We start from the raw sequence: 13,035 nt of genomic DNA, 5'->3' as shown, positions 1-13,035 counted from the left end.
GTAACAGGAGACGGTGGTGTGTGGTTGTGGTACATGGTTGTTTTTTTTGGGCTGGTGGAGGTACACTGTGCCATTCCTCAGGGGTCAGTACTAAGACCACTGCTATTGTTAGCATGTATAAATGACCTAGTATGGACACTTGTTGTTTACTCCTACTCTGCATCCCCTCCCTACTCCTGTAGTATTGGCAGCACACTCTTCCCAATCCCCATGGTTTCACAAGCGTCATCCCACCCAAGGCAAAGTGTCTGGTTGTTTTCTCTTGGAGCTGGTTACTTTATTGGCAGAGGAATGGCTTGCTGACATACTCTTGAAGAGAGCTGGCAAAATGCAATGTGCTAAGAGGCCTCCTACAGCTATTCTGAGTCTATGATGAGAAAATCTTTCGACTTTAAAATCAGTTGTCCCGTACACAGTGCAGATGGTGGGATAGTTTTTCCTCCAGCACAATGGTATGCTCCAATTTTAAAATTGTCTTTCACAGAGGTGGCCCAAAACACGCACTTGGCCTTTCGTTTACATATATAAGGGGTCTAATGCCTGTCTAGCCATCTATCAAAGATGCCTATAAAACAGCCTGACCCAGTAACTGAGGCCTGAGTCCATGCTGGTGTTTTTTTCCAATTTTGCCCTGACTGCAGTGGAACCTGGACACTACTGTCATTTCAACAAGCTTTCCACCTAGTCCATCAATGAAGTTGCAGCAGGAATTGAGGACAACTCCCTCAGAAATTCAGGGCTCTGATATTTGTGTTCATGCATGAAAAATTGCAAGTTGTGAAGAGCAGGAGTGTTAAACTAAATAAAAGCAACCTTCATAAAATCTCAGTGACTAAACTGAGCTTGCCATCTGTTTTAGTTTGTTCCTTGTCATTACCACTATTATTCCACGAGTGTTCATTTTAACTCTTCTGCTGGTGTCTCTAAGTCCCAACAGAGAAAATTAAAACAGTATTGTACACTGTGAGCTATGTTTTGAAACAGTTATAAGCAGCTATAAATCCTGGACCAGGAAAGCACATGGAATAAGTGGCCGTTGCACCCTGCTAAACACTTGGTTCATACAATATCTGTTGTAGTTTCAACTGCCAGAGGTTGTCTTGTGCTGAACAAGCTGCTTCAGTCATTTCTTTGGTCGATGCACTGGTATTGTGAAGTAAAAATGAATAAATCTGTCCTCTCGTTAAGCAATACTAAATTGAGAGTGACCTGGTTTGTTAAATAGCTGAAGTATTTAGTGAACAGTGCCTCAAGAAGTTGTAGCAAAGAATGACGACTTGCCCAATCTGCTTCTTGCAGATTGGGAGGGAATTTATTCTGAGCTTTTTTGGGAATTTGGCCTTGTCCTTCAGGATTATCTCCTAAAGATAATTATGAAGTCAGCTCCACAAGCACTTTCCCTAATGCATTATAGGGTAAATTTTGAATCTAATTTGTGGTGCTTCTGATTATCCTGTGGTCAATTTTAACCACCGGAAAATCATGAGTCTCCTAAATTGGTTCCACTAACCACCACACACTCACTGCACTGGGTTTTGAGTCTCTCAGAATTTTAGTTTCAATTTAAAGCCATTTTTAGGCAATTCACAAATACTTCTAGACGGTACAATTGACCAAAAAACATACATACCATTTCATCCTCTCAGAGAAACATTGGAATTCTAATATTTTATTCAAGTTTGTCATAACAAATGGTCTTTTAAACCTATTTAATGTTTGAGTGTTCATCTCACACTTGAGGCCTAGAAATTATGTTTGGACTGTTCCTTGGCCCACCGAATATTAGCCTCATTAACATTAAACAGCAAGCTCAGACACCGATCGGGCATCCCTTAGCAGCTTGCTGACGAAAAGCTTGTAATTCAGAATTTTACATTGCCAATTGCAACTTTTCAGGTGAATGCTTTAGAAGTGAAAGGAAAGCAATGGGGAGGGGCTGAACTAGGGGATGAGTTGATTAGGTGTTTGAGGAGGGGTTGAGATGTGGCTGGCAGTGGACTGTGGTTTTAATTTGCAGCCTGAAAGATAGTCTGCTTCTTGCAGCTCCACATTCAAATACTTCTTAAACTCTTACCTTTTTGATGACAGCTTGAAGCATTTCCTCTAACAGACCCAGTTAGGCCACGTGTGGACCTGGTTTTCTTGAATGTAGTCAGTCAGGCACCACAACAAGCAGGGCAGCCCAATGTTGCCCAAAGGGAAAGTATAACAGTAGATAGATTTTAAAACAAATGCTTTTCCAGACAAAGCTAAAAGCGCTGATTGGAACATTCTAATTCCATCTATCTGGGCTGAGAATATATAAAGGTTAAATAAACTGAAGTGTTCGTTTGCAGTGCTGCTGAGTAATGAAGAGCTGGTGGCATTTGAATGGCTGGCAGCTCTTGATGGGTGGAAACTCCACCACTGGGGTCCATGATATTTGGGAGAAGGGGCACTGCTAGCCTTTTGAAGGCCTGATGTGGAGGTCTTCCCTAAAGAAGCGACACAGGCATCTCACCATCTCACCAGCTCTCCAGACAACAGTCACGACTCCCAATTTCTCAAAATAATCCCGTTCCCAGTTTGCAGCATTCGTGCTCTTGGCTTGATAATAGAACACCTTAACACGGTGTTATTGCTTGGATGTGGAGGAAAGAAAACTATACTGCCTGTTGCATGAGGTGTCCCTATTGTTTCGGTTGCCCAACATGGGTCATTCTGTGACTGAGGTTGAATTGTGAGATGAAAAACGAGTTATTCTCTAGCTCGGTAAGTCCCTTAGACTAATGTTTACCTTTTCTTTTGACAGCTGAGGAAGAAACAAGTGTATGTGGAGAGGGTGGAGAAGCTGCAGCAGGCCCTGACACAGCTGCAAGCGGCCTGTGAGAAGCGGGAGCAGATGGAACGGAGGCTGCGCACTCGGCTAGAGCGAGAGCTGGAATCTCTCCGAGTGCAACAGGTACCTGTTACATTCGGATGTCATTCTGTGCCAGGAGAAGATTCAGTGCACCATCACACCCAAATTCAAAGTGTAGAGTTCTAAAAAGCAATTTTAATTGTACAAGATTCAAGGAATGAAGGTTAAAAATTATAATATTTACGTTTAGGAAATCCTTAAATTGTTGCCTTTCTCCCATGTTTGCCATCTCTGTCAATTTGTGAGGATTTTTGGCTCAGCACCAATGATGAATATGTTAGGCCTCACTTGGAGTACTGCGTCCAGTTCTGGTCGCCGTACTACCGGAAGGATGTAGAGATCCTGGAGAGAGTGCAGAGGAGATTTACCAGGATGCTGCCTGGTATGGAAGGGCTGTCTTACGAGGAAAGATTGAATGAACTTGGGCTGTTTTCCCTTGAGAGACGTCAGCTGAGGGGGGATCTGATAGAGGTTTATAAGATTATGAAGGGGATAGATAGAGTAAATGGTGGTAAGCTTTTTCCGCTATTAGAAATGGATAGAACAAGGGGTCACGGGCTTAGGGTGAGAGGGGCTAGGTATAAGACAAATATTAGAGGGCAGTTTTTCACGCAAAGGGTAGTGGGCGTGTGGAATGCACTGCCGAGTAAGGTGGTGGAAGCAGGCACGCTAGGGTTGTTTAAGAGTCACTTAGACAGCCACATGAGCAGGCTACATATAGGGGGATATAGTAGGCCTTACTAAACATTGTAGGCTTGGGAATACGTTTTGCCTCAGGGATGTTACAGTCTTTGCCTGTTTAATAATGAATTTTTTTGTCTCCACAGGCATTTAAGTCCAGCAAGGGGCATGCATGCGGCAGGTTGTAGTGGGCTGCTCTTGGACGTTGCTTCGGGAGTTGCCTATTGCTTCATGTCATTAGTGTTCTTAAACTGGACCATCTCGAGTGCAACATGACAGCTCAGAGACTATCTCTGTTACTGTGCGGACACATGGATTTGGGCCTGTGTCTGTGGGAGTTTGCACGTTCTCCCCGTGGTTGCGTGGGTTTCCTCCGGGTGCTCCGGTTTCCTCCCACATCCCCAAAGATGTGCTTTTAGGCTGATTGATTGGGTACTAAATTGTCCCTAAATTGGACCTCCCTGATCCTCGCACATTAGGCGTAGACTAAAATCATGAATAGGTCACTGAGACAGTGGGACGGCGGCGCGGGCTCGTTGGGCCAAAGGGCCTGTTTCCCGTGCTGTGTTGTTCTTTGTTCTTTGTAAGCTTACTAGCCTGGTTGGATCACGTGAAACCATTGCAAGCACATCACAAACGACAAAAAACTTGTATTTATTAAGTGCATGCAACATAGCAAAATGTCCCAAGGTGCTTTAGAAGAGCGTTATCAAGCAAACCTTTGGCACTGAGACACAGAGGAATTCTGAGGACACAAAACCAAAAGCTTGGTCAAATTAGTAGGTTTTAAGCAGCACCTTACAGAAGAAGAGAGGTTTGGAGAGAAAATTCCTGAGCGTCCATAAGCAAGACCAGCAATGGTAGAATGATTATGATGGGATGTATAAGATGCTAGAATTGGAGGAGACTCTGGTTCTCGATTAAAGGAGTTTTGCAAAGAAATGAATTATTATTTTGGTGAAGAAAACAAATAGTTGGCTGTAATATTCTGTACAAATACACTGGGTATTTGTCTGTACACTGTGCAATTGTTGCACTCCTGCTGCAGAATTTTCCCTGCCGGATGCATATGTCAAAGATTGCAGGTCTGCCCTCCCAGTTTTGGGCTGCCTAAAGAAAGGGACGTGGAGAGATTACAAAAGAGATTCACAGAAGTGATGGCAGGTACCAAAGCTTTTAGCTGTGAGGAAAGACTAAAGAAATGGGGGCTCTTTTGAATGCAGCAGAGAACATTAAGAGGAGACCATTTAAGGCTTTCAAGATCATGGAACATTTTGCTGAGTTAAGTCGTGGAGAAATTATTTTCGATGCTGAATGAGTTAGTTATTGGAGTTCATAAGTCTAAGATTGCACAACAAAGAACATCAGGAGAGGTTTAAGAGAATTTTAATGCAGAAGGCTGTTAGGACATTGGATACCCTACCAGAAGTAATGCGGAAGCAGAATTAAAAGCAAGGTGGTTAAAGATTTGAAAAAGAATCTCACAGAAAGGGCAAGGGAATGGAATAAAATACACAGTACAGGCATGATGAGTTGAAAAACCTCCTCCTGTACTATAAAATTATATCATTCTGTTTGCTGTGTGCTGTGCTGGTCACTGAATAACAATCAACAACAGCATCCTTGGATGATTTCCTATCTGAATAACCCAGCAATCATTCAGTGTTATAACTGCTGCCTTTTGAGATCGGGAACAGAAATAGCAAGCCGTTAAAACTTGGACCTTGCTGCTGTGTAGTATTCAGAACTATGTGACATTGTGTACTTATTCTCACAGCCATGGCAGGTTAACTGCTAGATCCCATTGGCTGAAATCACCTAGTTCTACTTGGCCATGCAGGTTCAACTGAACAATTCTATAATTAAATTTAGAACACTACTTTCAAATTTAAAGAAAAGGTACTGAGAATATTTACATTGTAACAAGCCAAAATGAAGCTTACTAGAAGTTTATGTTTGAAAATAATGAAGGGTTTTAATAGGGTCAGTAGGGGAAAGATCAGTTCTTCCGGTTGGGGAGTCAGTAACAGGGTGAATCATTTTAAAAATAATGACTGATCAGAGGAGAGAAGTGAGGAGAATGTTTTCACACAGAATTATTGCAGCAGGAATATTTGATCACAGCATGTAATTGAGGTATTGACCAGTGCATCATTGCAAAGAGGAAATTTTTAAAAACAGAGCAAAATAGAGACCTATTGGCAGAGATTAGGTCAGAAGCTTTTCATCTTAAATTGCTCTAGCAAAGGACCAACACAGGTGTGATAAACCAGATCGCCTTCTGTGCTGCAAACTGCTCTAATTTCATATGCGTTACTGGGGTGTCTGTGTGTGTGTGTATATATTATATATAAAGAGAGCTTGCTTGCTGGATTGAATATTGAGAAATGGTGAGGCATCAAGTTGTGTACTGATTAAATAATAGCACCATAAATATTCAGATTCACAATATTTGTGGCCCAGATGATCATTTATGTAACTGTAGAAAATCCTCAAAAATATAACAATTAGATGGGTAGCAAGGTGGCACAATGGTTAGCAGTGCTGTATGGAGTTTGCACGTGCTCTCCATGCCTACATGGATTTCCTCTAGGTGCTCCGGTTTCCTTCCACAGTCCAAAAATGTGCAGGTTAGGTGGATTGGTCATGCTAAGTTGTCCATTAGTGTCCAAAGATGTGTAGGTTAGGGGGATTAGCCATGGTAAATGCACAGGGTTATTTGGATAATGAGGTGCATGCTCAGTAATAGCTGGTTCTGGTAGAAGTCTTCCACCTTTTTTTCCCACATTTCTGAAGCAGTTGAGTTTATATTCAGGCAGTCTGAGTCTTAAACCCAGATTTTGAAGTCTGGACTTTCATTTTGAACAACAACAGAAGTAGGCTAGTTATTTTTCATAATAGTATGAACTTCACCATAACTACAGGGTTAATGGCAGAGAGCAGATCTCCAGCTAACAGCTCCTTGTGTAAAGTGACCTCAGAGTCACACCTCCATTCACTCAAATACACTGACCCCATCTAATTTCATTGGAACTTAAGAACCTGACACTATCTCAACATTGGGAGCAAGCACATTGCCACAGTGGTTAGCACTGCTGCCTCTCTGCGCCAGGGACCCGGGTTCGATTCTGGCCTTAGGTGACTGTGTGGAGTTTGCTCATTTTCCTCTTGTCTGCGTGACTTTCCTCCAGGTGCTCTGGTTTCCTCCTACTGATGTGCAGGTTAGGTGGTTTGGCAATGTTATATTACTCCTTAGTGTCCCAAGATGTCTAGGTTAGATGGATAACTGGGCAAAAGAAAATCATTTCAATGAATAGCTAAAAACAAACAACTATTGAGCACCATTTCGGTAGCTTTTTCAGCTACCACAATCACACAAGTTCTGCAATTTTTGCTCAGTAGCCTCTTTGTACCAGGCAATATATTCCTTATGCAGGATTAATGTGCTATTAGTGTATTACCTGTAGAGCTAGAGAAAGAGAGAGAAAAACTGTTCAGGATCTGAGGAAATAAAAATTGAGAAATTACTGGTGGTGAGTTTGCAGGCATCAGACAGTGGCTGACTTTAACATTTTTCCAGCTGAGAGAAGATGTATGAACATTGAAGCCATAAATTGGAATGTAAATGTCCTGCAATTTGTATGAATTATTATTGATTATTTGGCACAGATTATTTCTCTGCTTCCTCAGTTAACACTCATTTCATGTGAGAATGACATTGGCTATAGGTTATCTGATGCCAGTTGCAAAAGATCTTTCAGTTCTGTTAGAGAAATTCTTCTGTGGAACCTGGGTTGATGAAACTGATTTTCTTTGATACCTGTTGATTTACTCCAAGTGATTATTTTCCCTCACAGCGACATGGTGGTCCTTTGATGGCTAATGTTCCAGAGTACAATGCAGCAGCACTAATGGAGTTGTTACGGGAAAAGGAAGAACGAATCCTGGCCCTGGAGGCTGACATGACAAAGTGGGAACAGAAGTATTTGGAAGAAAGGGCAATGCGTCATTTTGCCATGGATGCTGCTGCTACAGCTGCTGCTCAGAGGTAATGGTATGAAGGAACATGCACAGTGGGTCTTGCAGCAGGGTCTCTCTTTATTCATTCCTAGGATGTGGGCATCACTGGCAAGGCCAGTATTTATTATCCTTCAGGTGTTGAAGGTTGCAGGTTTGTCAAAGGAGTTTTGATGAGTTGCTGCAGTACATCTTTAGATTGTGCATACCCTGCCATTATGTGTTGATGATGGAGGGAGTGAGTGTTTGTGGATGAGATGTCAATCAAGCGACTGCTTTGTCCTGGATGGTGTTGACCTATTGTTGGAGCTGCACTCATTCAGGCAAGTGGAGAGTATTCCATCACACTCTTAACTTGTGCCTTGTAGATGATGGACAGGCTTTGGAGTGGAGGTGAATTACTTGCCACAGAAATCCCAGTCTCTGACCTGCTCTTATAGCCACAATAATTTTACGGCTAATCCAGTTCAGTTTCTGGTTGATAGTAATCCCTAGGATCTTGATAGTAAAGGATTCATTGATGGTAATGCTATTGAATATCGAGGGGAGATGGTTAGATTCTCTCTTGTCATTGCCAGGCACTTGTGCGACATGAATGTTACTTGCCACTTATTGACTGAAGCTTGAATGTTGTTCAGGTCTGGCTAGACTCGCAAGACTCTCCATTGTCTTTGAAAACAGCCAATTAGGAAAATGCTAAGAAATGATTCAGGTTTAATAATCAGTATCACTGGTCAATTATGATACTTCTAGATACCATACAGCAGAATTATTAAGACCTCAAACACAATGGGCTATATTGCAGCAATAAATCCTGGGATTTCCCCATGTACATTTATAAGATACATATGTATATACACATGTAAGATAAATATGTATCTTATATGGTATAAGATACCTTGCCAGATGCAAGGATTGAGAATATCTCCCTTCTTTGGTAGTTTCTGTCTTTCTGATCTAATTACATGTGCATTATTCTTCATGAAAAGGATCCAGTGATTTATCGTCTGCTACTCTGATTTTCTTTCCCTTCTTCTTTATGACAGAAGCTTCTAGGCTCCACTTGGCACCTTCACTTTAACAGAATGGCTGAAATTAGGAATTGATCTTGAAGGATATTATGGGAGTATAGTCGCTTGCTGTTACACAATGTCACAAAGAACAACACAGCACGGGAAACAGGCCCTTCGGCCCAACGAGCCTGTGCCGCCATCTTAACAATGTGTTTTTCCTCCTCCACCCTTGACCCATGTCTATGCTTATGGTACCCCCATTGGAAGCCAGATTAGGGGAAAATAATTTAGGGACAATTTGTTACACCAATCAGCCTAAGAGCACATCTTTGGGGTGTGGGAGGAAATCGGAGCACCCGGAGGAAACCCACGCAACCACAGGGAGAATGCGCAAACTCCCACAGACACTGGCCCAAATCCACGTATCTGCACAGCTAACAGTGATAGTCACTGAGCTGTTGTGGTGCCCATCTGCTGGTCCAGTTTTAAGCATACACAAATGATGCAAAGTACTAGGCTTTGCAGGGTGAGGTCCCGCGTTGCAGGGTACAGTCCCACATTGTCATCTATGTCTGTTTCCCAGAGATTGAAGAAAACTTAGTAGAGAGGAGGAAAATTAGCTGTGGAGAAATACAAGATAAAATTTACTGCTTCTGAAAAGACAAAATGTTAATGTTTTGAGGGTTATTTGATTTGATGATTTTGACATCTGCTATTGGCTGACAGAGTCTTGGATATATAAGTATAGAATCCACATGATCTGGAATTTTACACCAAAGCCAATTGACCCTATCAATGTGGTGGGCAAGGTCTCGAATATAATGAATCACATATACAGGTTATTCATTACATAATACCTAAGAGAAAAGTTTCCATTTAACTCCCAATCTTTACCCAAGTGGCTAATCTTAGCTGGGACTCCACAATTTACCTTGGTATTCCCTGAATTAAGAAGGAAAAGGTTGGCTTCAATTGCTATTCAGCATCCCTTGCTGGAAGATATTTCAGCATTGCTCAAGGATTGAATTGAACCCAAATATAATGCCTCTTGAGTGAATAACTTGCCAATATTCATTATCAAGCCTTGCATATGAATAATGTTGCTTCAGTTTGATTAGTTAATTGCCGAGACATATGGCCTATGTACCTGGCATTGCAATCTATACATGATGTTGCTCAATTGTACTGAGCGTGTTTTTTTTGGACTGACAGAGTATTGTATTAGTGAAAAATACGTAGCCAGCCACTGCATTGTGGCAGGAGCTTGCTTAATTTGTTCTTCAAATTTTTGAGATACTTTGCCTTTCCAAGGTAATTTCAGGTAGATCAGAGGTTGCCAATGGGAGGCTGGCTGGAGGTGTAGATTCAGGGGTGCAATTCTCCAGGAAGTCTTCAAACTCTCCCAGCCTACGTTGCTTTACCAGTAGTATTCCCTGCTCCAGACTGGTGACCTGGCTGCAATGAGTTTTCTATTTTTGATTTTAAAAAGTTGGAGAGAAGGTGTCTCCGTTTTGGGACTCCTATTCCTTATTCACCTGGAACAGCATCATGCTTCCAACATGGGCCATGATGTTGTTGCAGGTTTCAGGACCCTGCTGTCAGACACCTGACTGGGGGTCAGAAGCTGGTATTGTGTGGAGAACATTCATATACCTTTGAGTTGCCCTGAATCGACCAATTGCTGTGCAAAGGCAGGCTTGCCATTCAGTCAAGGACAGAAGAGGGGTCTTGAAGCTGCAGAACCAATAGAAGGCCCTCCAGTTTGGAAGCATGATGCTGTTCCAGGTGAATAAGGAATAGGAGTCCCAAAACGGAGACACCTTCTCTCCAACTTTTTAGATCAAAAATAGAAAACTCATTGCAGCCAGGTCACCAGTCTGGAGCAGGAAATACTACTGGTAAAGCAACATAGGCTGGGAGAGTTTGAAGACTTCCTGGAGAATTGCACCCCTGAATCTACACCTCCAGCCAGCCTCCCATTGGCAACCTCTGATCTACCTGAAATTACCTTGGAAAGGCAAAAATTTGAAGAACAAATTAAGCAAGCTCCTGCCACAATGCAGTGGCTGGCTACGTATTTTTCACTAATACAATGCTATGTCAGTCCAAAAAAAAACATGCTCAGTACAATTGAGCAACATCATGTATAGATTGCAATGCCAGGTACATAGGCCATATGTCTCAGCAATTAACTAATCAAATCAAACAGTATGTTGTTTGTAATATGCGGAGTGCAGACTATAAGCAACCGATCTGCACTTACAAAACCCAAAACAAGGCACCTACTGTTAAATACGATTACATGATTAGAAACAATTGTTGAACAACCTTGAGTATGCTAATAGCTACATTAACAGCCAATTTATGATAATTAGTCAGACACATAACATGACTCATGTTACACTTGCTAGAAGTGACTTATATTTATACACTGGAATCCTTCCCCTGCAAACAAAGGGGAAATGTTCGAGGCTTGAGCCTTTTTGTGAATGACCCCTGAGCTCCATTGCTTTCTCCATGGCAGCACCTTGCCCAAACAGAATCAATTTGCCAACCGGTCAGCACCCAATTCTCCTATAGTATATATCATTGTGACCATTTTAAATTTGGCATTCTTGCATTTGTTCTGATGAATAGAGGACAAAAAACTTCAGCAACATGTCTCTCTTTCAGCAGTTTTCAAGTTCTGTACTACCAAGCACGATTTAATCAGAATTGAGCTATCAAATGTTTTATACTTGCTATAAGTGGAATCACACAGGCTAAGTTGCAAGGAAGCAAATGCTCATGTTGAAAGCCTGAAACAAAATGCACTGCTGCATTCCCAGTGGATACTTCAACATTTGAAAAAAGAACTGATGAATGAATATTTTAGTTAGAGAATATGTTCAGAATTAGGAAAAGAAGTGAATGGTATTTTTTTTTTAAAACAATTGACCATAACTTTGGAAGATGCGAATGCCAGCTACAGATCCTACAAGATCTCAGTTGCAAACAGTTTATAATCCTAGGGTGAAATTCAACTTAAGCAGAGATACAAAATGAGGGTGGTGGATGGTTATACAATTGCCTAAGTTTCCTATTGCATTGAAATTGCAGTTGTACATAGTAATATATAATTTTTGACATTAATAAATCTGTCTCCAGCTTTCCATCTAAATTGAGATTAATTAAATCCCTTTTTTTCTATTACATCTGTGCTGTCAAACACTATATGCATTTCGTAGTTTTGATTCTTTATGTAAAAAGACAACTAACCATTGACTTGGGCAAAAAGATAATTGAACAGCTGGAAAAACTAAAAATATTTTTCCTGTGTTACCAGGGACACAAATATAATAAATCACTCTCCAAACAGCAGCTACAATGACAGTTCACTGGAAGCACGAAACTGGAAGGAGGAAGAGGAGAAAATGCAATCAAATCAAAGATACCAAGACGCAGAGCACGGGTACATCCCACACACTAATGCATGAGAAACTGCGTCTTTTGTCACTTGTACAAGATTATCATTTGGAAGATTATTTTTGTTGTGATGGGACTAACTTATTATTGTGTTAGCTAATCACCGTTGTAAATTGTTATGATCCCAACAATTTCCATTATTCACAGAATATTCCAGCAACAACGATTCATTATGCAAGATGTATAGTACAGAAAGAGGGCTTTCAGTCATGGGTTTTTGATAAGCGAGGGGATTAAGGGTTATGGGGAGAGGGCGGGAATGTGGAACTGAGCCACAACAGATCAGCCATGATCTTATTGAATGGCGGGGCAGGCTCGAAGGGCTAGATGGCCTACTCCTGCTCCTATTTCTTATGTTCTTATTGTTCCATTCTGATGTCTATGTGCCACTTGAACCTCTTCCCAAATCTTTTCTTCTAAATCTACCATTGCATCTGTTGCCTTCTCCCACAAATGTTTGTCTAGATTCCCCTTTCATACTGTTTGCTTCAACTATTCCATGTGGCAGAGTTTCACATTCTCACCACTCTTTAGGAATTCCCTATTGGATTTTCTGGTGACTTTCTTATATTGATGTCCTCAGGTTATGCTCTTTACCACTAACAATGCAAAACGTAATGACCTCTCGATCACTGATTTTATATCTTTTTTGCATGAGCGTCCCAGTTTACCATTTGATTTCTGCCTGTTTAGTTTATTCTTCCAAAATGAGAATTCAGCCTGAAGAATGTAACTTTCCAGTAAAGTGGGTGAAATTGGAGCTTGGACATGAATTGTTCAATATTAATGAAGCAAAGTATCCAGTAGGCGAGGCCTCACTAAGTGGGTGTCATCCACTGTCACATCTGATTCGCAGAGAAGAATCATTGTCTCTACATTTACTCTACCAAGGCATTATTTTCCTAATGTATGCCAACTATAATGGGCCAATTTTGACAGGTATCTAAGATAATGACGATG

At 41.3% G+C, this 13,035-nt stretch overlaps 1 protein-coding gene across 8 annotated transcripts in view; it reads left to right on the top strand.

The window, feature by feature from the left end:
- Positions 1-13,035, top strand: part of amotl1 (angiomotin like 1) — a 127,718-nt gene that overhangs the window by 105,124 nt on the left and 9,559 nt on the right. For all 8 annotated transcript variants that reach the window (XM_080196984.1, XM_080196983.1, XM_080196978.1 and 5 more), the window contains 3 exons: positions 2,792-2,941; positions 7,438-7,628; positions 11,936-12,061. In XM_080196984.1, the coding sequence (XP_080053110.1) occupies positions 2,792-2,941; positions 7,438-7,628; positions 11,936-12,061 (467 nt within the window). The remainder of the gene's footprint in view (positions 1-2,791; positions 2,942-7,437; positions 7,629-11,935; positions 12,062-13,035) is intronic.

The sequence above is a fragment of the Carcharhinus amblyrhynchos genome, chromosome 10 (assembly GCF_965287045.1).
Source record: "Carcharhinus amblyrhynchos chromosome 10, sCarAmb.v2.hapA, whole genome shotgun sequence".
Classification (NCBI taxonomy): Eukaryota; Metazoa; Chordata; class Chondrichthyes; order Carcharhiniformes; family Carcharhinidae; genus Carcharhinus; species Carcharhinus amblyrhynchos.
Note: the sequence above shows the minus strand (reverse complement) of the source record. Positions and strands in the feature narration are given on the sequence as shown.